This window comes from Xenia sp. Carnegie-2017, unplaced genomic scaffold, assembly GCF_021976095.1.
Source record: "Xenia sp. Carnegie-2017 unplaced genomic scaffold, XeniaSp_v1 HiC_scaffold_25, whole genome shotgun sequence".
Taxonomy (NCBI): domain Eukaryota; kingdom Metazoa; phylum Cnidaria; class Anthozoa; order Malacalcyonacea; family Xeniidae; genus Xenia; species Xenia sp. Carnegie-2017.
This window is the reverse complement of record NW_025813488.1, coordinates 6,988,430-7,014,594: the sequence shown is the minus strand read 5'-3', so window position 1 is coordinate 7,014,594 and position 26,165 is coordinate 6,988,430. Positions and strand designations below refer to the sequence as shown.

Below are 26,165 nucleotides of genomic sequence, written 5' to 3'. Positions count from 1 at the left end.
CATTTTTGAAACACGATTTTATCAAAAATTGTTCCCGATAAATACACAAACATTTTCCTCACTCTTTCCTCAGGAGGGTGGAAATTTGAAATTTTCGGAAAAGCGATCAATTTATTAAATCTCAGCGGCAACGGACGAAATCCACCATTTTTTGCGTCATCAGATATCTAAGGCCGCGCTTGATAGCCGCTCCAGTTATTATAGAACTCAATGACCGCAACGAAATAAGCAAAATTATACAAAACACTTTTCTTCGATACACGTTTCTGATCCTAAATGCGAAAGAGAACTAGGCACCAAAATGTCTCACCAATACTCATGCTGTCATGCAATGTAAGTGTGATATTTTGTAAAAATAGGAAGCTCAAAATTTGGAAAGAAAACGAAAGATCATTGCTCCAGTTAAATGGTAATTTCTACAAGCAAAGCGGGACAGTATTATAAAAGGTATAAAAGCTAATAGCCGTAAAATAGCATACAAATCATGTTGATCTTTTAAAAGCTTGATCATGTGGAAAGAAACGACGAGGTTTCTCCGCGTGTTAGCTAAAAGCATATAGTTGGGGCGGTTATAGAGATTGCAGTTTAATTAAAAGATAAGAAATTTGTAACAATTATGTTCCAGTTATATCTTTTACAGTAAGGGTGGGGTGTCACACCCTTAAATCCACCTAGTTTGATTTTATCACAAGACATGTTTAATTGAATAATAATGTGGACATGAATCGTTGTCACAAAGCTTTGGGGCATTTTAAAAATGAGAGCGACAACGAATAGCATTCGCACAGACTCGCCAACTTGTGTAGCTACGACATAGCATTAAGAAATGCATCATCCCTTTGATGCAAAATCACGGTAGAACTAAACGCTGTGGATGAAAAATAAAATCACATTACGAAAAATTGGAGAAACATCCCATTCGGCAGATATGTGGATAATATATTGTTTTTAAATGAAGGAATACTGATTTTCACTTTGATAAGAACATGGAGAGACGATCAGCTATATGATTAGATAAGATATCGCAAAACCATTAGTGGCATTTCCTCAATAAATATCTACTCTCAGAAGGAGTATGGCTTTGCCAGCTATTACAGGTGTCTACCCCATGCGTACCAAACAATTCAGTTTAGGAATGGCTTGATCGTGATCCTTAAACAGTTAACACGATTCATAATGTGTTTCCACATTTCGACATTCACCTCTTTAACACATGAAAAATTTTCCTTAATTCTTACTATAGTACAAAAAGAAAAAATGAAACACTCTTTTGCAGGGCGTAAGTTTATGATGTAGTTTTGTGCGTGCAAAAATTCAAGACATTATAATACGTCGATTAATTGAAGCAATTTATTTTCCCACGGAAAAAACCCATTAGTGTAATTGAATGATTAGATGCTTGACAATAAAATATGTTCTCATTACTATAGTATAAATACATTTGTATTGCATGTAGATCATAAAAAATAAAATGGAGAAATAAACAGAGTTATGAAATGTTTGTCAACATTTAAAAACTTGTTTTGAAAATGCACAATATCATATAATATATGCACCAACTGAAACAAGTAAAATGGTCACGATTTGGTTTCTCTGGTATTCGCTGTAGAGATAACCCTTTCCTGAAGTAGCTAAATCTTGGATATTGCCCTTGTTATGGACTTTGTATTAAAGAAGTCTGTACATGCGTAAAGAAATATTTTATGAAATATAGTTGCAATTACAATAACAAAAAAATTCAAACAGACAAGTCATTGTAGACAAGAATCTAAAAATTAACATAGAAAAGTAATTTATTGCAATATTATATACATTACTTTTAATCATACGAGAAAGCAACAGCAAATAAAAACAGAAAAATCTAGAATAGATACCAAAGAGGCCTGCGGTAATATATATTCATCGACATAAAAAGACGACAATGCTTGTCGGCCAATTTACAAAAAAAGATATCATTTACATCTTGTTATCAAGACTTTTTTCTTGCATTGCTTACACTGGACGGAGCAACAGTACGTAAATTTACATTTACATTTGTGATTCTTTTCTATCCAAATTTTGTTATAACCTCGTCCACAGCAAAAAATCTTGCAGTTGTAGTCATGAGTGGAATTCATACTACACCTTCTACCAGAGATCCCTTGTACCCCCAGCAAATCATTCTGTTCACAGAACGAAGGAGAACTCTCCAAATACAGCAATTCATGTTTTCTTGATGACGTTAAAGTGGATCTCAAAAGGCTGTCATAATTTCTTGGAGACTTGTGAATACTCAGGACTGGTGGCTTAGGTTTCATTCTACGCTGATTGACAAGTTCCACTTTTCTTGCACTTTTCATAATCTTTTTGAGCGTACTTGCAATATTGCGCAAATCTGATGGCACTTGCACGCAGGTCCTTATGCTACAGGTACCGCTGAAACCATGACATTTACATCTTAATTGTATTGCATCGATGAACACCTACGATATGTATATATATATATATATAAAAACGTTGCACATAAATATTATTCAGATATGACAAGATTGTGAATAATGTAATAAAATGTGAAATAGACATGTGAAAGACTACGAGGATAAACAGTTACCAAGAATTACATATGGGAATACCATACTAAGATAGCTGAGCTATCACCATCCGATGCGGTTGGCCTTTGACCTTCTTTTTAAAAAGACTCGTTCTCAAACAAACCAATACATTATTGATGGTTTAGGTAAAAGTGCATTTGATCTGTAATAGCAACGATTCTTTCCAACATACCATTCGCCCAACTCGGTAGTTTTTTCGTTTTACAATTTCCGGTGTGTCACGACTCTTCTTGTGAGAGTTCAGAAATTTCTCGGAAATATATATTCCGTGAGAAATTGCTTTGTTATGACGGCTGTATTCTGCTTTCGTGCGTCTTCTCTTGGAACCTCTTCTATTACATGATGATATACCTCCCATGAGGCAATCAAGTGACACAGTCCTCGCAATCGATGCAGCGATCAAGGCGTGCACGAAAGCAACTTCTTTGAAACCTTAACAATAATTAGAAGCATAATTTGAAACCTTAACAATAATTAGAAGCATAGTTTGAAACCTTAACAATAATTAGAAGCATAATTTGAAACCTTAACAATAATTAGAAGCATAATTTGAAACCTTAACAATAATTAGAAGCATAATTTGAAACCTTAACAATAATTAGAAGCATAGTGATGACTTGCGGAAAAATACAAAACAAGTAAAAAGTTTAACAATAGGAGTTTTATTTAATTGAAACTGAACCACATACCTCTTTTCATGAAAGCTCTTGTCATTGCAAGCATGACACTACCACGCATACTGGAAAATGAGCTGCAATTCCAACGATTATGACGGAATTGATGGCGACATTCGTCAAGAGCCTCACGGAAACCACGGAGAACAGAAGTAAATTGTTTTGGAAATTTCAAACACATTCTTCTTTGTTTTGTACTGAATTCTAATTGATTCATACAAAGTGCTAGCGCAATCGATGCTGATGGCCGTTCTCTTAAATCAGCAGAGTGGTTTGCTTCATAAAATATGGTACCTTTGGGGCTACCAACAGTTGTAAAGCTATTAAAACAGAATTTATTACACTATAGTAGCATATAAAAATGTGCTTACTCTGTCAAGACTTTTAAATTAGATTAATAGATTATTTGCCTTTCTAAAAAAAAGATATGCAAGATGCGGGGATCTGTTTTTGTGCCAAATTAAAACTTAAATATGTTGAGATCCACGGGCGGATTACAATACGTAATCATTAGCCAATCATACACTACAAAGTCAATACAAGAGAAACTGAAGGCATACACTAAGCGTACATAACCGATCTAATAGTGATTATCTTTTACTTCATGTTATCTTATGGTATTGTTATCTTAGTATTTCTATGTTTGGAACAAATGATAAGCTAAGAATCCTGTTGAATGCGCCAAAGTTCTAGTTTTAACATCCACATCATGTCAAACAGACACAACTCTCAAATTACTCGCTTTAATGCGCTTAAAACATTTTTGACTAAGACGCTCTATGGAAGCCCATAATATGTATCTTTCATCGTAAGCAGGATATGTTATAGACGAATAACTTAACTTATAATTCATTTAATCTAGAAATTTCTTTGTAAGATTGTAACAAAATCCTGGAAATATGATCGCGTCCACGCACTTTACGGGAGTTTAACTGTCAGTCTGTCGACAATTTATTTCATGCAGGGACGCCAGCATGACGTGTAATTGTACATAATCGTGCGTGCATCTACTACCTCAATGGTAAATTACAAATCTTCGAAATCTAGCCTTAGGTCGTCCACTTATAAATGGAAAACCATACAGCCATACACACTAAAACATAAATAAAAAGATGGCTCATGGCTAAAAACCTGCAATGAAAAGAAATCCCAGCAGATGCATGTAAAAGTAGCTGTATGTCTTTTTTAAAGAATTTAAACTGAAAGTATGTAATACTTGTTAATACTACACGAAATCTAAAGGCTATATAATATAGAAAACTGAAAAATCTTTTGAAAATCTATTGGTCAAAAAGAGAAGATGACAAACATAGCTCAATAAAACATTAAGTTAGTAGCAAGATTAAATAAAGAAAACCACAACCATGCAAGTCATGTAATTACGTGGCAATTTATCATAATTTGTCACAAAAGTTAGACTGTGTTATTCAACACAATCATAAAAGTGGGTTTAATTAACCAAACAAGTCATTGGTAGGTATAACATCGTTTCTTCAAAATCGTACTTTCATGTATGAAAATGCATTCTCTACTCCATAATGCAAAAGAAACGTGGTAAAGGAAAATTGAAAAAATGACACAGGTGTGATCACAAAATAAAAATCTAACGTCTTCGCATGTTATGAAATATTGACGTGTCACAAATTGAAAATGTGTTCATTATATCCTTTCTCCAGCCTGCTCAAACACATGGCCAACGTATTTTCGTTATATAAATAGTGACAAAAAACTAATAAACTTTGTCAACTTAGGGGATGTTTACATAAAATTGAAAGAGCTATGATTTTTGGATATTTGAAGTTTGAACGTAATTAAATGATTAAATCAGAAAATGAATTTACCTCAAAAGGCGAGTTCACCTCAGATTACAAAATATGTTTTGACAAATAATCACGAGGTATCAGGCTACTAGATACATCACATAAGAAAGTAAACACATATCGAAATAGCTTTATGACAATGCTTTGGTGTTGAACCTTAAAGGTTTTCTACTTGAACAGCATTCAAGTAAGTGTTTTTGTTGAATAGCTTGAGTATGGTCCAATCTTTCGAGACCGTTTCATTAACTACGCAAAACTATTAACAATAAATTGCACACAAACTTTAACTTAAATAAAGTATGTTCGAGAAATGGTAATGCACATTAACCCTCATCAAAGGTGCTCATTTTACTCATTATCCCCAACATATGTAAGAAGCTGCATTCTTCAAACCAAAATTTTGATTTGGAAGCGAGATCAAAACAAGTATTCATCTTACTCACTAAAATTAATATAACTTTCACGCAAGCGAGCAAATGTTTCTCTGAAAACACTTACCGAGACGCAGAAGTAACGGAGAAATGACAGCAAACTATCACACAGAAAAATGCCCACCAGTAATTGAATGGCAATCTTGTTTCCATCTTGCTTTCCTTGTAATTCAGTTGCGATTATTTCTCGTGTGCAATTTATGCCAGTCAAATATGCGATGTCATTAAAATACAGGAAGTCTATGCGTTTAGAAAGACGACAGTTGATGGAAGATTCCTTTCAAGCTTTCATCACATATGGTAGTTATATAGAGATAAAAACAACTTCGATCATACATTCTATATTCATCATATCTGAGAATTTTTCTTGTGCTTTCAAGGTTCACGACTGTAAATGATTCCTGTAGTATATATGTAATCACAATTTTGAAAAGAGATGATAAAAAAGAGCAAACGATCACAAGTGATTGCTTGAAGGTTTCATGTTGTAGAACCCCAATACAGCTCTATGGAGCAGTGATTGATTTTCTCATGTATACTTTGGTCAGTGTTACTGATATTGCTCTTCGTGTCTTAATCGCAACTAGCAAACCACGAGTTGAAATGATTTCATTCGAATCAAAGGAAAAGAAAGTAATGAACAGTCTGAAGTCAACTGAGAATGAAGATTCTGTTGCTCGTCCTGTCTTTGACCTAGGAATTTAATGGCAAAAAATGACGAAGTTTCCCATCATTATATGGAAGTTGTGTGGGCTTGTACACCTGTGTTTTTCCTGCATGAGTTCACATGTACATAACATCGGGGTAAGAAACATACAAAATTGTACATATAGATACCATGGGCTTGTGACATATACATGAAAGAGAGTAATCAATGTTGCAAATCAATTGAAAAAATACGGTGTTACCATTGACTTCAATACAGCAGCAAATGATATGGAATTAGAAGATTTTATGTGTGACGAACTGTACGAGAAATGCTGCGTTAATGAAGCCACTGCTGGCATAAAGATTGCAAAGCATATTGGATACCCTATAATAATCAAGGCTTCCGAGGGCGGCGAAGGAAAAAAAAAAGAAATACGGCCATGAATGGTTTAATGAAAATAATCTAGATGTGGCCTGTTATGATGAAATAGGGAATAAAATGAAGCAGATATTCTTTGTTACGTTAGGGAAAGCTATTAAGAAGGTCTCTGTCTTTAGGAGAACAAATAAATCGTATGTTAAAAAACTTTTAACCCTCCTCCAATCTATTGAGGAGCTAAATAACGTGCCTTCTTTCTTTTGCAGAACAGAAATGCTAATCATGCCTCTTGTCCATACTTGTCTCTTGTCTCTTGGGAAAGTCTTACTTGTTTCTTGCAAAACTAAAATTGTCAATTGTCTTTTGGAGAACAAATCATGCGTCTTTGTCTATTGCAGAACTGTGCTAATTTTTTCTCTTCAGCAGAAAGTATCCTTTGTCCTTTCTATTTCCAAACAGGAGAATTTCCAGTCATGTGAATCATGTAAATATGCTGTTAAATACATGTTAAAAAAATAACTTTTTAATTTTGAAAAAGACTACTCATGCCATTCTCTGCTCGTCACAAGGAATTATACTGACAATCATAAAAGAAAAACAATGATAACAATCGTGTGGACATATTAATCATTATCTAGCAAAAAAGTGCAAGAGTGATTTGACTTTCAAATTAAAAAGAATAAATCATTGAGAAAAATTCAGACGACAAACTGTCTGTTCATTTTGTGACGTGCATGCATTTTAAATATAATACTACTCTAACTAATATACTAAATGATAGCTAATATAGTATAAAACTAATGTAATACTTAAATTTTTGTCTTCCTTGCTCAAATGAGAATTAATCTCTTTATGAGGCATAAAACAGTATCTTAGACGCTTTAAATTTGTTTCATCGCTTTGGACAGCTCAATGGATACATTTGACAATGAAAAGGGATGTTGCAAGAAGTTTGGGAAAAAGATATTTTATAAAACGCTCGTGATAGTTATGAGCATTATATATATGCATCAATTTATACATTACCATATGTTCTAATTATTCTAATTTGATGAAACAAACGAGATAATACACTAACAAATAATTCCCGTTATAAAAAGCTAGACAAAAGACTCCATCAGTTGTGAATGCTATAAATATATATCGTGTTGAAATAAATGTGATTTTTCTTATTAATTATGATTAATTTTTGCTTTGAAGAGCGTATTTGCAATGGTTAATGAGAACTACATCATATGTACTTCTAAAATTAACTGTCGAAAACCGAAATTAATATAAATTAAATGACAGCGTACATTTTGGCAGACTTTTCATTAGGTGCAACGTCTTCTTTAATGAAAACTAAAAAGTTTTCATTAAAGTTTTAGTTTCTAGTTTTCGTTGCAGCTGATGGGACTATATCTGCCAAATATAATTTATCGTAATTTTGATTTTCAACAGTTTGTCTTAGAACTAGCGAGGTTACAGTTGTCATTTACCGTGGCAAATACTCTACTCAAAGCAGTTTCTTACCACAACCAAGTGTTTGTTGAATGATAGCGAAGTTATAGTTGTCAATTACCGTGGCAAATACTCTACTCAAAGCAGTTTCTTACCACAACCAAGTGTTTGTTGAATGATAGCGAGGTTATAGTTGTCATTTACCGTGGCAAATACTCTAGTCAAAGCAGTTTCTTACCACAACCAAGTGTTTGTTGAATGATTATTATCATTATTACGTACTGTTTCTAAGACTTGTACGCAGAACACCTCAGAGAATCTCACTTATCAAAATACATAAAATAGAAAGGGAACTCATATTGTATGTGTTTTCTACAGTAATGGTTATTTTGGTCAGCTTGCTGGTTAGAATTTTCTTCCCCTAACACCTTACTGGTATTGGAGAAATTTAGCCAACACGGCGTGCCACCGACTGAGACATTTTTAAAACGACTTAAAAAGATGACATAGACATCTTTTCTATCAGACATAGATATCTTAGAGATACTAATCAGCCGCTCTATCTGTTAAGCAACTAAGCCAACAGACATTAGAGACCAATCAAATCTCTTATTAACTGCCAGTGGACGAGTTATTCTCATCACAACAGCAGTTTTGATGGCACCATTTCTCGACTTTCATCATCAGAGAATCAGAAATTTTTCTGATTTTTTAGGGGGAAATGTGCCCACTTAAGCAAACTGTATTAATCAAATGATAGTAATTTTCACTGCATAATGTACTCACGTTTATCTTGTCCCGTTAACATTTAAAGTGGCGCCAGAGAAGTAAATTAGAAAAACGATTTTGGCTGATATAGCAATCATGATAATTTCCTAAAAACCTTCGCATCCAGCGTCTCCATTAAGATTTTCCTTGTTGTCGATCTATAAAAGCGAGAAGAGTAAGCTCAGAGTGACATAATCATAAGGTATTACCAGTTGAAGAGAAGAAATTGAACTAAAACAAGAATATAATGAAGTGGACAGCTAAAGGATTATTTCTGGTTTTCTTGACAGCATGTACGTTCGAAGGAAATAAATTTCATTTTAAGTTACTTGTCACGAAATTTTCTCCAAAGAAATCAAACAAGCAAAGCTAGCTGAAACACCAAGAACAATAAGTATAGCCTTCACTTAAGCACTGTTCATTGATTTTTTTCTAGGTCTCCTCGAGGTGGAATGTCGCAAAAATGACTACACCAATGACATGACAAACGATCTCTTCAATGATTGGGATGATTTTGGAAGAAATTGTGCGAATGACGACGAGCTTTTCCAACATGGTGGAACTAACAGACCAGGAAAGTTGAACAATGAAAATTTGGAAGAAAATGATGATGACGACCGCACAAAATTAACCGGTGGGAAGAAACGAGTGCAGTATTTTAAAACTCGAAGAAAAGTTATTAGGCCAGGACGTTCTGATATTCAAGTTGTAAAACCAGGAGTTTCAGAAAGTCGGTTGAACAGAAAAAGAAGACCCTTTTTACGGGACATTTGAAATCATAAAAAACTTTTAAAAAGAAGTTATCCTAGTTGTGTAAATTTTGAGAAATACAACTTAATGAAAGATATAAATAAAACTATAACACAGTTCATAATAGCTATATATGAGACACATTGAAAATATCAATATGAAGTCATTTAATATTACTTCACAAACATGACAATAGCATTAATCAGATAAAACTAATGTTAGTGCTCCATATCCGTGTCATGAAGTGTTTGCAAGGCTCATTTCTGACTTCTCCATTGGGATTCCAGGGTTGTTTTGTAAAGTGGACGAAGGGTTTACATAATAGGATTTTTGAGACCGGAATATCAAAGATGACGATTTTGATTTGGTGATTCATTGCAAAAGATCTGATGTCGAGATCCCCCATTATCCAAGTCTGATCTGATACTCCCCGCACATCCTTTTGAGAACAGGCACAGGATAGAATTGCAATACTTGTCCACGAAATATTATAGATAAGCAGCAAAAATAACATATTTCTGACTCTGCCGCAAGCCCTGTTGTACGTACGTCAGCCGATTATTAACGAATTTAACAGCGTTCTTAATAATACGTTAAACGCAACGTCAAAATATTGGTAACAGGAAAATTTCAGTTAGTAAGATTCAACACAGGGTTCTAACATAAAATTTCGAATTTCCTGCAAAATTATTCATCCAAAAACAGTTGCTGCAGTAAAAATTTACTGCTGTATTCTACTAGTTTCAAACGGCAGGAAGGAAAAATTTCAACCATGCACTACATTATTTTTCATATCTTTGAATAAGAATCAAAGAATGGTTATACCCCTGACCATGAAAATATAATTGAGATGTTTTTTAAGTTGCTTGCATTAAGATGTTTGCACAAAAGAGATGAAATGTTAAGGTGTTATAAGTTGTTGTTTAACATCATCCAGTTGTCCATTGTATTAAGATATTTGCACTAAAGAGATCAAATGTTAAGGTGTTATAAGTTGTTGTTTAACATCATCCAGTTGTCCAAGACCTTCTGCAAATACTTTGCCACAAAATGAAACAATACAATACAATGACGGTCAATGTTATCCGCCTCATTGACCTCGGTCTGAATAATTCTTGATATCATCATGCCTAGCCTCATCCTCATAAAATAAAAACAGTGCTAATAATGGCCGGTAAAACTTTAAAACTAGGTTATGGTAAAAATCATCAAATATGCGCATCCTATATCATCGAACGTGGCAAAACGTGACATGTACTAATAAATATTGTACATTTTCCTCTGCAAATGAACATTGGTAATAATGGTGTATGCAAATCATTGATTCCACCTGCCCCCTTTATATAAAAAACTATTAGCACAACTCCAATTAACTTATTATCTTCACTAAATACTGACACATTATCAAATGCTGTTTCGCAAATATACATGTACGACATTTCCTTGGAGAATAATTTTAATGTCTTTTAAAATATATATATATATATACATAACATTACACACGACTGACTTGACTATATGCACTCAAGTTTGTAAATACTCTCTGCTGTCTAGTTTCCAAGACAACCAAGAAAAGAAAACAGATGTCTTTACCAAAACGCCTTTGGATTTTACACATCAGATGATCTTATATGTTCATAGAATATTATATTTCCAATCAAATTGAGCTTGGGAAGGAATTTTAGCATGCTTATGTATGTTGAGCATAGTCATTTTTTTGTTTTGTGGATACTGACGTTGTAAATTATGGCATTAACAACATTGGAACAAATATGAAAATATCAGTCATAAATATTTAACAAGTTCCAAATTGCCAGTGTGTTGATAACAACGAAACGCGGCGAGAACGAAGGAACTTTGGTTTTCTCGCAATTTCCAAAGTTAATTTAACATAAAACTGCTGGAGAGGTCAGAAACGTTCAAAGGAAGAAGTGGACAAGCAAGTGTATTGAGAACATTCATGAATATCAAATTAACAGTCGTTCTTCTCTTTTCGTACATATCGAATGTTACGTCGTCCAACAAAACGGGTAAGCAAAGTTTTATAGAACAGATTATATGATTAAACCAGACTCATATAGTTTCACAGTGCATGTACACTGTGTTAGCCTGTATAAAGAAAGTCTTTTATTGAATATTTGAGGAAATATTAAGTTATTAAACATTAAAAATGGACGACAAAGCAAATCTTCAGTGCAAAATGGATCAATGTAGGAAGTTTACATGATAATATGTTATAGTGTTGTTGTGCTCTCACGAAATTATGAAATATTAAGTTATTTCAAAAACTTGACCGGAGAATCTTAACAAACATAGCCTCTTTAATATTTCTTCTATCGAGAAAAAATTCTGTGTTTTCACCCATATAGTTGAATAAAACGTAAGGAAGTTAATAATTGTTATATTCAACCACTCTATGTATACAATTGTAAAAATGTTAAGGATAATGATCAAGAAAACTTTGCCTTATTATATACAGAGCGTGTAAATTAGTGCAGACCCGTTGCTAAGTTAGGATTCGCATGCTTTATGAACAAATCACCCCTTCTTAAAAATTAAAGATCCATAACTATACTACATTTGCCTCAGTAATAATATTAGCTATCATCATTTGGGCGTTTAAATATATTTTGCCAAATCATTAAATCATCAATCTAAGTGTTTGTTAGCTACACATAAATGTGTATATCATCTCGGCTGTCGCTAAGAGACAAATTCAACCGTTTGCAAAAAACGTATTCAGGACAATGCAGGAAATAATGAAATAGATAGTACCCACTGGCTAATAAACCATCTTTTTGCGCCTATTTTCAATCTACAGGTGAAAGTGGTTGGATAAACGTAAATATAAAGTCGCTTGAAGCTTATTAACTGTATTTAAGACGTTTTACAAAAAGTGGAAAACGTTTAGCGACAGGTGACTACATCGTCAAAAAAATTTTCAATACCATTTCAAAGAAAAAAATCGAAAACGGAATACATCCGCCATCTTTGACTATCATGAAATTCCTTTTCATATACCAAGTTTATTGCTAACAAACCTCTCGCTAACTGCTTGTTTTAACTTCCTCGGTTTGCGAATGAAGTAGGGCCTTTTCTCAACTATGTTCTTCTCTAAACAACTATGTTCTTCTCTAGCATTTCTGACGCGATGCCTCAGATGTGTACCATACAAGCGATAACAGAGCATTAAAAAAAAACGCTAAACAAAAGAATATTTTCGTGACATAACTGACCGTTTTATACGATCTTTATTTAGCACAAAAACCTGCCTCTTGTCCACACCAACTTTTAAAAGCCCAATGGTGGAGTATCCCTCCATATATTTACCGCGACAAACATGGAGGCATTCGTGGAATATTTCCAACAGTGCTGGACGCTATCGTAAAGCAATGCTGCAAAGGTTACAAAAATATAACATACAATGAAAATTCGCTCAACGACTCCCAGGTTTTAAAGAGCAATATTGGCGTCAACGGTACGGTGATAAGCTTCCCTGTTTATGGTGACATGAAAGACACTACATATCAAAACTACCCCTATATACCAGTGGTGGAAGCACCAGGAGTGGTCTTTATAATGACCAATGAGGATCCATCCAACGCTGCTAAGGCTGTCATGGATGCCGTGTTTCAAGGATGGCCAGTGCTCGTGCTAACTTTGTTAATGGCATCACTTTCTGGTATCATAATATGGGCATTGGTAAGCCAAAATACCATCTTATGCATTGGAGATAAATAATTTGAATTAGCAATGGTGGTTATCCTTGACAACATTGATTTAGTTGTTTTGATAGAAGCATAGAATGTTTTTACTTGGCACGCACATACGTCCAATTTAATTCACCATTTTTAGTGCTATGACAACAGTAAGGGTATATTTTTTCTTTTAAAGAAACATTTAAAAAAACACTGCTTCTTTGTAGGATACATATTGGAATCCCGAGGAGTTTCCTCCGACATTCTTTCAAGGAGCTTGGGAGGGATTTTGGTGGGCTTTTGTCTCTATGACCACTGTAGGGTGAGTATTTATAGTTGGTCAAAGCCTTGCAGTAGCATTTCAAAATTGATGCAAGCGATAAGAAAAGACTTAAAAAGTAAATCGTAAATCCTTAGTTGATCGGATTAAAGATTTCATTACTCTCAACAAAGCTTCGTCTGTGAAGAAGATCAAATGGGTTATCGAAAGGCGAACTGTCCCAACTAACAGCCTTATAATCAAACTGCAGATAATCAAAGAAAAAATTGCTCGAGAATCGATGACTAGTGCTAAGGCAACTAAACAACAAAAACAACTAAAGCTCGGTGATATTGTTCTGTGTTTCAGATATGGTGATCGTTCACCCCGTTCGTTTTTTGCTCGAGCTTTCTCCTTCGTGTGGATCATGATTGGTTTGGTAATCATCTCGATTTTTACTGCTACAGTAACAACATCGCTGACAGCTATAAGTCTTAGCAACAATATTAAACTATATGGATCGAACGTAAGTCGGATAGGAAAGGGTGCACAAATGTATCAATCATACTTTTTCAGCTGCCTTATTTCGAAATTTCTCAATTAGGTTGTGGCATTAAAAGAAACAGAAGAGCAGAGATTTGGAATTCGAAACAACGCAAAAGTAACAGGTACTTGCTCTTCAAAAGTACATATACATCGTATACACGTGATAAAGTACTAAACAAAATATTCTATAAAGTACTTGAGAAAAATATACTATCAAGTACTGGACAAAAATATACTACCAAGTACTGGACAAAAATATACTATCAAGTACTGGACAAAAATATACTATCAAGTACTGGACAAAAATATACTATCAAGTACTGGACAAAAATATACTACCAAGTACTGGACAAAAATATACTACCAAGTACTGGACAAAAATATACTATCAAGTACTGGACAAAAATATACTATCAAGTACTGGACAAAAATATACTACCAAACACTGGACAAAAATATACTTTCAAGTACTGGATAAAAATTGTCATAAGCATTCTTTACATACCATTTGTTACAAGCACTCTCCTGTGCAATGGTGCAACCTGACCAGAACATAGCAAAATAAAGAGTCTAAAAAATGAATCAGCATTAGAAAAAATCTAATCTAAGTAAGATACTGATGTTATCTAAGAGTTGAATGTTGTAACCCACCCCCCGGGAAATAGTTCGATCTTACTATGCTAAAAGGAGTTAAAGTACATGAAAATTCCATGTTTCTCACAGCTCAAAATACAGTCGCACAAATGAAAAAGGCAATCATCGAAAAAAAGGACGACACACTTGGTGGACTATTAGACAGTTATGTTGCGGGGTACTGGGCTAAAAACACCGACAACTTGGAGACACCACTGGCCGACCCATTGTTGCGCGTGGGAAAAGTGTTCGATCATCAGTTCGCGTACGGTTTTGTGATAACAGATTATGCAAAAAATGATAAGTTCGAGAAATGCACCCGAAAGACATTGAACAGTATGGAAACAGAAATTACAAAAATCATACAAAATGATGCAAAGACGATGGAAGTATGATATATTTTAGATTTCTATATTTATAGATAATCATACAGTAGAGCAACAACTACACCTGGGGCTGAATGAATGCCTGATAATTTAAACTTCACTTCTATACAAAGTGATCACCATTTTGACTTTCCAAAATATCGCACTAATAGATTTAAAGATTTGTTAATCTTATCTAGTTGCTCAATCTATAAATTCTTAAAGTACGTAAAATCTCAACATTTCATATTTTTCTCCTTTATTCTTAATATAACATTAATTCCATATCTAATTTACATGTACATTATGTAATTCGGCTGTTTGGCTGCTAAATGATTTTAATCAAACAGTTCAACTATCTATCTATCTATTTATTTATCTTTCAAGGAATCTGGAAAAAGCGTTGCAGTTCAAAAAACAAAGAATCTCTTCGATCACAAATCACCAATATTTCAAAGTGCTATATTCTATTCATTGGGCATGGTCGGCAGTCTTACTTTACTCGGTTTGGTTTGGGAATACTTTTACTGGAAACCACGACAACCCAAGAGCAAAAATACGGGTGAGAGCCAAAACTAATGTGCACTTTGTTTCCATAAATGTCGATTGGACTAATAAACAGAATTCAACTGTGTACAATGCAAACAAAATAAACACGCTTAGCTATGTTTTTTTTCAGAAGTGGAGCAAGTTTATGACCAGCACACGTCATACGAAGATCTTGTCACTCAACAGAGCAAAGACATCGAGCACGTGATGCGTAGAGAGGTTCAACGGTTCTACGATTCGTGGAGCAGAAAACTTGAAAATTTAAAGCCATCCAAGCTGAGAGAGGAAGAAGCCATTGAAGAAGTGGAAAATGAAAAGAAACAACGATTGAGCGAGAATGGCTTGAACGAAGAGCAGAATTTCAAAACAAACTACGACGAAATAAACGAGCAAGCCCAAAGATCACTATTTTCACCTTCTGAAATATAATACCTTCCAATTTTTTATATATTTTTCTTAATGTTCCATACACACTTTAACATCTAAAACGTCAATCACGTAATGTACTACTACTAATCCCAACTCTACTACTACAATGCCTTACTCTATTACGAATAAACCCTCATCAGCTTCTACAAATCCCTCATCTACTTCTACTAAATCCTCATCTACTCCTACTATACCCTACTAGAACTACAAATCAGTAAAATTAATCAAAAAGCGACGACACACATCAGACAAAAGCAAACGAAAGGGAGAAGATGGCAAAATATAAAGTTTATGATAACTATACAATAACCTAACAATAACTGTAATACAGCAACATAGTAAAATAGAAATCCTCATTTCGTCTTAAAAACATAATAAAGCGAATAGCAATCAGAAGAGGTGAAAAACAACTGAGCAAGATTTGGAAAGAATACTACAGGAACAGTTTTGGGAATGTTTAAATTGCAATATTTCTTGGATATACAGACACTTTGCACTACAGATAAAATATAGATACGAAGCATAGATATAGTTTAAAGCTACATATATATGTGAGCATGTATAGCTACGAAGCATAGATATGTGAGCATGCATTTTACATCGCATTATTTGTAATTGAATTGAGAATAATTAGATGAAATGAATATGCACATTTTACCTTATACGTATTGTTATGGGTTTTATCAAATTGGCAATATGTCTAGCAGACAACTTATCGTATTTGTTTCTGAAATAACGACGAGAAGTATACTGGTAACGTGATCTAGTCACGTGAACATATCACGTCATAAGACATTAACAAATACCCCTTTAGGTCGTGAACACCAACCACAGGCAACGACATCCACACCTTAATATTCTAAAATACCCACACAAAAAACCTCATTTATCCGTTGACATTTAAAAGCTCAGAGATCAGTTCATTCAAAACTCTTCATGAGAATAGAAACCTAACTTTTGCTTCCTATTACTATTTTACATTCAGACGTTTTAATATTTTCAATGTCAACTGCCTACGTCACATAACAAAACATTGCTCCCAACATTTTACCCTCCAATAAGGAGAGTGGTTAATTATCTCTATAAAAAAAAACCATTCATATCGTACTATTCACATGTATACGTGTAATTTAAATAATACAACAAGTCAACAACAAACAAAGGTTGCTGGTATAAACTGTAACACCAGATAAAAACAACTCTGAAGATAGTAGAACAATGGTAATTCCCTAAGATATTTTCTCAATGTTTCGAGTTGTTCTAAGGCAATGATTATGACTATACATGATGATTTCAACATTTGGATTAACCATTGCTCTATAACACGTAAAAAAATTCCGTAAGAACTCAAAGAAAGTTTTTAGGATTTTCCATATTTTCAATAAACCAGATAGAGAAGAACAAGATCATGAAAATTAAAAGACATACAAGCACAAGAAGGTTTTATGTGAATCTTCATGTTTAAAGAGAGTCACTATCCATCAACTCTCAGCTCATCAGAACTAGTAATCAAAATTATTTGTTTCCATTCATGCAATATGCAAAGTATTCAGTTTCAAACGAAATATCTGATGCAAAAGTCATTAAAATCTTCGTAAATTTGCCAAATAAGAAACGCGCCATTCTGTCTGTGAATCTTTATGAAGCTATACTAGTGGATTAGATGGGGATTAAGCATGATAATCAAGCTATCATCCATGGCACAATGACATAATTTCGAGCTTAGTGGCATAGCATAGATAAGCACTTTCTCTATTCATCAACTATAGCACGGCTCCTGCCAGTCTCTTTCAGGCAATGGCTTAATACGAAAATTACCCATTGATTTATAAGATGAAATGTGCGATAAAAAAGTAAGCGAGCTGCATGCTAACATTGATAGCATTTTTTCCCAACAAGGTTTTCCATTTGACAACTTAATGCGAGTGTTTAAACATAGGAACAATAGACGCAGTCCGCTTGTTTGCCCTTCATACTTCACACACACTCAAATTTTATGTACTTCCCACGTTGCGTACAATTTGTCTTTTGACTAAAAACGACTAACATAATTCACCTGTCCTAATATGATCATCTGTGACGCAGACGCAAATGATGTAACAGATGTAACCGTTTTGAATCATTTAAATCTTTTTCGTCCGTAGCGCATGAAATCTGAGAGGCGCTACTGGACTATCATGCTAGATTGGATATTGTTGTCAACATATGTCAATCTTGAGGGTAAAAAGCTTCAGTACCAGATCATCCCGCGTAAAGAATCGATTGAAGTATGAACGCAGGGAAATAAAGTGTGGACATCAAAATCTTCGAAAACAACCTGACGCGTTACAATTGATTTCATTGTTGTAAAGTAAATTTGATTCATGAAAAACAAGTTTATCAGGCATAACAAGCAGTACATAGCAAATACTCCAGAATTTGATGACTCCACATTTTCTTACACATGCACGTGGGATCAAAACGGAAAAAGCAGGGAGATTGTTGACATGAATAAACCAACGCATAAGTAAAGAATTATGAAATTTATACCTTGACATGTATTGTACTGTGTAAACACTACTTATGAAAGCTAAATAAAGTTTTCAGATTAACAGTCAGATTGAGAAAAACGACCTGCCGCTGCGAATATGTTTGAGCCTCTCGTGTGTGCGTGCGTGGAGAGACGGCTATAAACCATTGATGCTCATCACGAAGTGATCCAGTCACATCAAGGCAATCGACGTATCATGGTGTATCTCGACGCAGAATCATCTCGTCACGATGAGATGCAAACAAGTGAAGGTTGCAGAAAACCATTTCTTAGTTTCTCGATTGAACGCATCCTTTATGGACATTTTCGTACAGAACGAGAAAGAATAAAACGAAAACAGGAGAACTCGTCTACAATAGTCGATCCTGCAAGTAGTGCAATGCCAGTTCCAAAATATAATTGGCTTGGATATACGAGATATAACCCTCCAAAGTTACCAAGTAAGTTTAGAAGACTCCTATGCAAAAGTGGTTATTATCAGTATGTACAAGCAATACAAGAAAGCCTAAACTTTGTACCAAAAACATTCACCATTTTAAGAATATTGCAAAGAAAATCAATTAAGTAATTTCTAGACAAAGGAGGGTCTAACACAGACTTATATGCAAACTTGACAAAATAGGTATTTGTAAACAAAATTTAGTAATGAATATGAAGATATTCTACTATTGAGATATATGCAAGTTAGGCATTGAGCAGGAAACAAAAAATACAAAAAAAACAAGCATCACGGAACTTCGATGCAAACCAGATAAACAGAAAAGAACAATTAAATAGAAAAGATAAGATATGCTTCAACAAGCATAACTATTTAAGAATCCGCAAAACATGTATCTAAGCCAAGACGTCTATAATCGAGTCGGTACCACAAAGTTCTATCCTTATCATATAAAATAATCATGATTATGTTTATCGTCGGGAAATATATATTAGCGGTAAAATGTTAAAGACACTACTTGTTTTGGGCGTTGCTTTAAAAAATTCACCTATCGCAAATGGGTTTATAAAATTTCTAGGCAATAGCTATATTAAAAAGAGGAAGCTGGCGACAACATATTTATGATAGTCACATCTCAGATTTCTTTTCATTTTCCTACACGAATCGGAAGGTGTGTTTTGTGTATAAACACTCAATTAGGGCGAACAATCAACAAGAAAACCGTGCGCCATTTTACTGTCAGAATGGAGGAAGTCGAAAAACAAATTTCAACTTAAAAAGGAAGCTTGTTCATAGAATTTGTTCATGAAGTGCAAAACAGGCAATAGACACGGTTTAATACTGGTACTAATCAAACAAATGTATTGTCATGTATACTTTATGGATTTTACAGCAAAATTACTGTTTGCTCAATACATGTGTTAAATCTGAGCATTGAATTAATCGTCTTAAATATACTGTCTGATTATTTCGGTCAATCTACATACGTCCGTACAGTTATATCTTCACAGTAAAAGTTTCGTTGCGAAACATGAAAAACCAATGGCTATACATGTATCAATGAATATTTACAAGTGAAGAAAAATGGTAAAAAAAATTGTGAACAACCTACAACTTCATAATAAGAATACCCAAAATGAAACTAAGCTGTGTGCTAGCAAAATATTTTTCAAAATGTTGTGTGTTTGACCCTATATAGAGAGGAAGTCAACTATACTCCTTTTCAATATTAATGAAATCATCGTGAATAAATGACTAGAGGAGGATGTCTGCATTGTACACATTCGTACCCAAATATCAACCAAAAAGATATAATGAAATCGAAATGTGTCAGTGAATTCGGAACAAGCCTTGTTGCTATTTTAATACTCATGCATCACCATCGGCAAAATATTGTTAATTAATTGCCGCGTCGTCTTCCTACCGATCAATTTCGGCAACGCCTAGAGAATACGCCAGGACGTAAACTACCAACGAGATAAGCGACGCATGATAAAGGTCGGTATTAAATGTCAATGAAATGTCGAAGACGAGAAAGTCATTAACATACTTTCGTACGCGCCAGCGCATTTTATATACAGACGTTAAAGGACACATCTCTCACTAACTGCATTGAGATGATGATGATGATGATAAGAAAAGCAAACTATCCTTCAACATAGACTAAAGGATATATTCTTCTAGATGGTTTTATTGAAATAGAGTTCGAAATGATATTGTTCCTAGTTAGGATGGGCAAAAACTTTTTACTCTGTGGATTTTTTTGTTTTAAATTCTACTGTTTTAAATTCTACTTTTTGTTAGAAATAAAAGATCTAATGATGACCTACATAAAAATTTGGTCATGAACTTTTCGCCCGCCGATATTAAGATTGAGCTAAATACATTATTTCAACCAAAGAAAAGAAAGTCATTTATCAGAAAGTTTCACTATCACAAAATCAAAACTTATTAATAAACTGCCAAAGTTCGATATGTATATATCTATATATTAAACGAACATACGGTGAAATCAACAATAACATAAATAATGCAGGATCTAAGGCAGATTTCAAGTCTTGTTTGGTGTGATAATTATTTTTCTCCAACAACACAAAAACGACAAACTTTAATTAAGTTGATCTATGTCAGAATATATGTATTTAGGTTAAGAAAAACCGCTAAATACATAATCTAGACGAACAATACATTCGTTTATAGCACTGATTTATAGCATTAAATTGAAAATTTATATATCTGCGTTTAAAACTAGATTAAAATAAATGATTTTTTATAACTAAATCATGTAGAAGAGATTCTATAAGAAAATCTTACATTTAGGGAACAAACATGAAAAAATCTTGACGAGAAAATATTTTTGCATTTATAGATAAAACTTTTTTCCGCTCTCAATTAATGTTCTTTAATTATGACCATAAATAATTTTTCAATAAAAGACGTCGAATTGACAAATTAGAAAACGGTTCAAAACCTATGAATTTGATTTAAAAATGCAACCTGTTGCCACATATAAATAAGATTCATCAAAACAGATGAAAAGTTTAAACTAGAAAAATTAGAACGACAGAATTGCAATCAGCGAGATAAGATTTTCACATGATAAACTAATTGACGGAGTCGGCAGAAATTGTAGTAAGTTTGAATATCATCAACCCAAAAGCTTTCTTATGAAAATAATTTGGAAAATAAATTGATTGATTGAGTGGATTTTAACCAATGCCATATTTTGATTGCTGTAGACGGACCAATCTTCACAAAATGAAACAAACTAATATCTATCTACAAACTGTACCTACATTTCTCGTTAAGTGCCACTAACATTATGCCGTGAAAATCAAATACTGGACTTGCATAAGCCACAGATTCATACATATAACACATGAGGGCATGGAATATCGATTTTGAATAGCGCAGGATGTAACAAACAACTTCAGTTCACGATAAGCGCTCAATTAATTCCGACATTGTGCACTCATTGAGATAAGAGCGTCTTCCTATCATTATATTAGCGCGTTAACAATTGGCCGACAAGTGACGCGCGTGAACGTAAAGAAATTCTTGAAATTTACGATGATGGACGTGGTTTTATAAATCTCAATCATATCATACGATACATGTTAAAATCATTAACGTGGCAACCAAATTCCAAGTCGATTAGTTTATTCTTCAAGCGCACATCAAAAATGTAAACACCCAAAAGACGGGTTCTTAAAGTGGAAAAAACGCATGCATTTGGCCTCGTTTTAGAAACGAGTAATTCACTGTAAAGTTGTAGTCACATGATTTAGACAATGCAAATTTAATGAAGACAAGAAAAAATTAACACTGACGGGTGGAAGTACGAGGCAAAAACATTAGCTACAGTAGCAAAAGCCATATATCAAATACAGACAGTCTTTAAGTTTATTTAAAAGATAATGAGAACGATAGCAAAATGTTTTTCACTTCTATTTCCGTGTGAAAACAAGCGAAGACGCTTAAAGATTCAACATTTGGTAAACGTCCAAATCACTGTCCTCTAAGTGATGTATGATTTTCTTAATAGACTAGTGTTTATGTTACCTTAGTTTGCACGGGCATGCCTCTACAGCTACAAAAGCTGTCAAAATATGTTTCACACTATAAACATTTCAAGTTGAAAATCATGTTGCTTCAACGAACTTATGTAATATAGCTTGCAGAAAACGTTTACTCACGATCTTGTATTTTACAATGCGATTAAGAATTTAAATTTACCATGAACAACATGGATGCAATAAAAAAGACTAATGGATAGCGACGACAAGTCACTTTCTAAACATCTACAAGAGATCCACAATAGCGATGAGATGGGAAAGTCTTTTAAAACCTCAACGTACTATGCACATGTCGAGATTATAACACAATCTTATGATGCAAATGCAAGATAATCAAGAGAGCACTTCCTGAGTAATGGTTTGAAGTCTGAATTTCATCGATGATTGATTGATTTATGGCACTTTACTAAAACGCTTTGGGTGGTTTATACTGTCTTAGTGTTTATAAATAATGAGACAATTTAATGCATTAGTGAATAGCGTTGTACCAACTCTACACGAGATTAAGTTTTCAGAAAAACAAACACTTTAACATTTCTCAATATCATGAAAATCCAGTCGTCTGCAAGCACTTGAGTGTGATCATTCTACTCAAAAAGTATTTTTTGGGCATCAACAAGAGAAAACTTTATATCTTCAGGCGAATAGTCAAACGTTCGATAAAAAGCGATTGTCTATACATCAATCCAACAATTTGATTTTTGAAAAACGCAGTTTCATTTGACTTACTTTGTAGCTATACGCAAATTATCTGCTATGCAAGAATGATTAAACAAATCCTTAGTGTAATAGATGTCTCGACAAAGTTCACACAAACTGAACAAGAACCTTGGAAATTCTATCTTGTTTTCTAAATATAATTATTAAGCTTCATTTTCTAACGTTCAAACTGGAAAACTAACAAACCATTTCTACAGCATGCGCGTGTTTAGTTTCCTGATGCCCTTATTCGACGACCTTTAAGTTGACATGCCCACTAATTTTAGGAAAACAATCCAAGTAATATATCACAATGAAATATTGTCACTAAAATTTGACATGAGTGTGCACAGGTTATCGTCGACATATGCATAAACGCCGAGCCAAAACAGATGATGTAGGTTATAGATATGAGTTCACTCTAATTTTATTTAAAATTCGGGTATTTTTTTACTTGTCTAATACTTCTAAACTGCTAAATTGCTTAAAAATGGGATGTGTGGTATTTAAATTCAACATAAACAGATGCTAAGCTCAATCTAACTTTTGATTAAACAAAATTATTTCACATAAATAGTAGCTATAAGTTGATTGTAAATTAAATCAAGAAAAAAACTTCCATAAACAATTCACTACAACCTCACAAATCATTTCAATGAAAACCATTTAATCCCTTTAACAGTATAGCTACTGAGTAGAGGAACATGCTATGTTAAAGAGGTTTAATTGGAAGCCTTCAAGACAATCAGCCACTTGAAATATTGCATTAAAGCATACAGTAAAACGACAAAATTCCTAGATGAATGAATATTTGGGCAAAAGACATGAGCATGTTGATTGATAGAATATATTTATGGATAACAAATCCCAGTTAAGCTTTTGGTTGAAATTTCCCACGAGAACTGATTTCGAAAGAAACTCTCTCGCATAATCTCGTTCAGATTGAGGAAGTAATTGAGAGCGCACAAAAATTGAAGGATATGATTAACATACGTATCATATCAAAACAAAAAAGTTGGAAGCTACATGCTTGTTTGTAAAGTGTTTGCAAAGCCAACTAACAGAAATAACGATATCGAGCCGTATACACGATATTAATGAACTAGAGACGAACAATTTTGCCGGACTTGACCGTATTGCAAAATATGTTATACAATTGTGTTTCAAGATCTTTATTCTTCAAAATAATGTTTGATGCAGTGTGAATTCTTGAGTTTATAAAACCAGTTTTGTCTTTCGCCGACATTTTGTATCCTTTCTTTAAAAATAGCACGCAAAGCGTACATGTGAGTAGCTAGGAAAATGAATACCCTGCCACAATTTGTGGCGGTTTAAATTATATTTTATGCATGTATATTTGATGTGTTTTAATCCAATCACACAACCTGCTGACAAACGTACACCCCATATACCCCACCCTCATTCTTTTTATTGTCACTTACCCATGTCTCGACGCTGTGTCTTGTCCTGTTTCAGAGTCAAGTAAACGTCGACCGAAACAGAAACGAAAGCCCGGTCGCAATCCCAGAGTTCCATTCACTCCCAAACAGCTGACGACCCTGGAAAACAAGTTTGAAACAATGAAGTACTTGACAAGTGATGAAGTTCGTAGTTTGTGTTTGGAACTGACGTTACCGGAAAACAAAATCAAAATATGGTTTCAAAATCGACGAGCAAGAGAAAAAAAAAAGTTCACAAAGCAGCGATGAATATGTTGACGTAATGACAATTGACGGGAGAACAGTTAGCTATGTATGACGACACATGCACTGAAAATTAGTTATAGTTTTATAGAGGTCTATAGTTAGAAAATCAGTTATGCAATCATAGAGTTTGCATTGTAGTAATCTTGCACAGCGTACGTTCAACAGGACCTTTATTTATTGCTGTCAATATTCAATAATGAGCATAGGAATTTCATCGATGACGTCATTCGAGCATTTCCGCTTACAAAGAGAAAACACTTTGAATGCAAAGTTTCATCATGGAACACATCGTAAAAATCTCAGGTTGTAACATAGGATAGAAAATAAAACATACTTTTACATTTCATCATCATCTCAAAGTCCATTTTTGTAATAAATATAAAAAATATAAAATGCATTTAAAGTTGAGTGACTTAAAATAAGGTTTACACTGCAGGTCGATTTAAAGACTGCAACAACAAAATCAAGGTTCATGATCGGTTCAAAGAAGAGTGAAGTAAAATATGCCATAGAAATGATGAATCTCAATAATTAGAGTTCATCACTATAATATAATTGATCCAATCGGAAAACAAGTTTATATAAGGTAAGTACTAACTTAAAAATGAACACACAAAAGAGAGATCAAAAAAACGAACGAGACATAAAAACATAGCTACCACTTCGTAATAATGCAATACCTGGATTAAAATATTTTATGTGGTTTTACTCTATGCCATTCACTGACATTTACGTACATAAATTTTATCGAAAAGCAAAGTTCTCTAGACACGGATGGTTGTATTGAAAAACACTAAATTTATGGTAGAAAAACATAAGAAACACACGATACAGAGAGTTAAGAGGTTCAACTACCTTCCCACCCTCTCTCGCAAGAGAAGTACCGGTACCACCACCACCAACTTTCTTGCAAGAGAAGTACATGCATCACAACCACCTCTCACGTAAGAGAAGTTCTGGTACCACCACCACCACCTTTCTTGCGAGAGAAGTGCATGCATCACAACCACCTCTCCACAAGAGAAGTACTGGTACCACCACCACCACCTTTCTTGCGAGATAAGTTCATGCATCACAACCACCTCTCCCGCAAGAGAAGTACCAGTACCACCACCACCACCTTTCTTGCGAGAGAAGTACATGCATCACAACCACCGCTCCTGCAAGAGAAGTACCGGTACCAGCACCACCACCTTTCTTGCGAGAGAAGTACATGCATCACAACCACCTCTCCCG

At 34.0% G+C, this 26,165-nt stretch overlaps 4 protein-coding genes across 5 annotated transcripts; 3 read left to right on the top strand and 1 right to left on the bottom strand.

Moving 5' to 3' along the window:
• Window positions 1-1,775: 1,775 nt before the first annotated feature.
• On the bottom strand, window positions 1,776-5,723 carry LOC124452993 (protein Wnt-10b-like). 2 transcript variants are annotated; one of them, XM_047003663.1, is made up of 4 exons: window positions 5,584-5,723; window positions 3,281-3,585; window positions 2,764-3,023; window positions 1,776-2,462 (listed from the first exon to the last, which is right to left on the bottom strand). In XM_047003663.1, exons 1-4 carry the CDS (start codon window positions 5,667-5,669, stop codon window positions 1,953-1,955), a joined length of 1,161 nt encoding a protein of 386 aa, XP_046859619.1. In that variant the 5' UTR covers window positions 5,670-5,723; the 3' UTR covers window positions 1,776-1,952. The 2 variants fall into 2 exon arrangements, with proteins under 2 accessions (XP_046859619.1, XP_046859620.1); XM_047003664.1 differs by having other exon boundaries at window positions 2,339-2,415.
• Window positions 5,724-8,933: 3,210 nt separating this feature from the next.
• Window positions 8,934-9,713, top strand: LOC124453000. Its single transcript, XM_047003674.1, has 2 exons — window positions 8,934-9,044; window positions 9,188-9,713. The coding sequence occupies exons 1-2, from the start codon at window positions 8,999-9,001 to the stop codon at window positions 9,523-9,525; spliced, it is 384 nt and encodes a 127-aa protein (XP_046859630.1). The 5' UTR covers window positions 8,934-8,998; the 3' UTR covers window positions 9,526-9,713.
• A 1,469-nt stretch (window positions 9,714-11,182) lies between these two features.
• Window positions 11,183-16,642, top strand: LOC124452989. The gene is made up of 8 exons (XM_047003657.1): window positions 11,183-11,531; window positions 12,761-13,203; window positions 13,427-13,521; window positions 13,828-13,984; window positions 14,063-14,126; window positions 14,728-15,026; window positions 15,390-15,564; window positions 15,682-16,642. Exons 1-8 carry the CDS (start codon window positions 11,462-11,464, stop codon window positions 15,978-15,980), a joined length of 1,602 nt encoding a protein of 533 aa, XP_046859613.1. The 5' UTR covers window positions 11,183-11,461; the 3' UTR covers window positions 15,981-16,642.
• A 1,841-nt stretch (window positions 16,643-18,483) lies between these two features.
• On the top strand, window positions 18,484-24,967 carry LOC124452850 (homeobox protein engrailed-2-like). Its single transcript, XM_047003478.1, has 2 exons — window positions 18,484-18,950; window positions 24,700-24,967. The coding sequence occupies exons 1-2, from the start codon at window positions 18,707-18,709 to the stop codon at window positions 24,930-24,932; spliced, it is 477 nt and encodes a 158-aa protein (XP_046859434.1). The 5' UTR covers window positions 18,484-18,706; the 3' UTR covers window positions 24,933-24,967.
• The last annotated feature ends 1,198 nt before the right edge of the window (window positions 24,968-26,165 follow it).

What these genes read in the sequence shown, in the direction of transcription:
- LOC124452993 (XM_047003663.1), bottom strand. Translation starts at nt 5,669, where the DNA reads ATGGAAACAAGATTGCCATTCAATTACTGGTGGGCATTTTTCTGTGTG. An exon ending in TCCGTTACTTCTGCGTCTCG is followed by an intron (nt 3,586 to 5,583) that starts GTAAGTGTTTTC and finishes CTGTTTTAATAG; the next exon opens with CTTTACAACTGTTGGTAGCC. An exon ending in AAGAGCTTTCATGAAAAGAG is followed by an intron (nt 3,024 to 3,280) that starts GTATGTGGTTCA and finishes ATTATTGTTAAG; the next exon opens with GTTTCAAAGAAGTTGCTTTC.
- LOC124453000 (XM_047003674.1), top strand. Translation starts at nt 8,999, where the DNA reads ATGAAGTGGACAGCTAAAGGATTATTTCTGGTTTTCTTGACAGCAT. An exon ending in TCTGGTTTTCTTGACAGCAT is followed by an intron (nt 9,045 to 9,187) that starts GTACGTTCGAAG and finishes ATTTTTTTCTAG; the next exon opens with GTCTCCTCGAGGTGGAATGT.
- LOC124452989 (XM_047003657.1), top strand. Translation starts at nt 11,462, where the DNA reads ATGAATATCAAATTAACAGTCGTTCTTCTCTTTTCGTACATATCGAAT. An exon ending in TACGTCGTCCAACAAAACGG is followed by an intron (nt 11,532 to 12,760) that starts GTAAGCAAAGTT and finishes ATCTTTATTTAG; the next exon opens with CACAAAAACCTGCCTCTTGT. An exon ending in GTCTCTATGACCACTGTAGG is followed by an intron (nt 13,522 to 13,827) that starts GTGAGTATTTAT and finishes TCTGTGTTTCAG; the next exon opens with ATATGGTGATCGTTCACCCC.
- LOC124452850 (XM_047003478.1), top strand. Translation starts at nt 18,707, where the DNA reads ATGGTGTATCTCGACGCAGAATCATCTCGTCACGATGAGATGCAAACA. An exon ending in TAACCCTCCAAAGTTACCAA is followed by an intron (nt 18,951 to 24,699) that starts GTAAGTTTAGAA and finishes GTCCTGTTTCAG; the next exon opens with AGTCAAGTAAACGTCGACCG.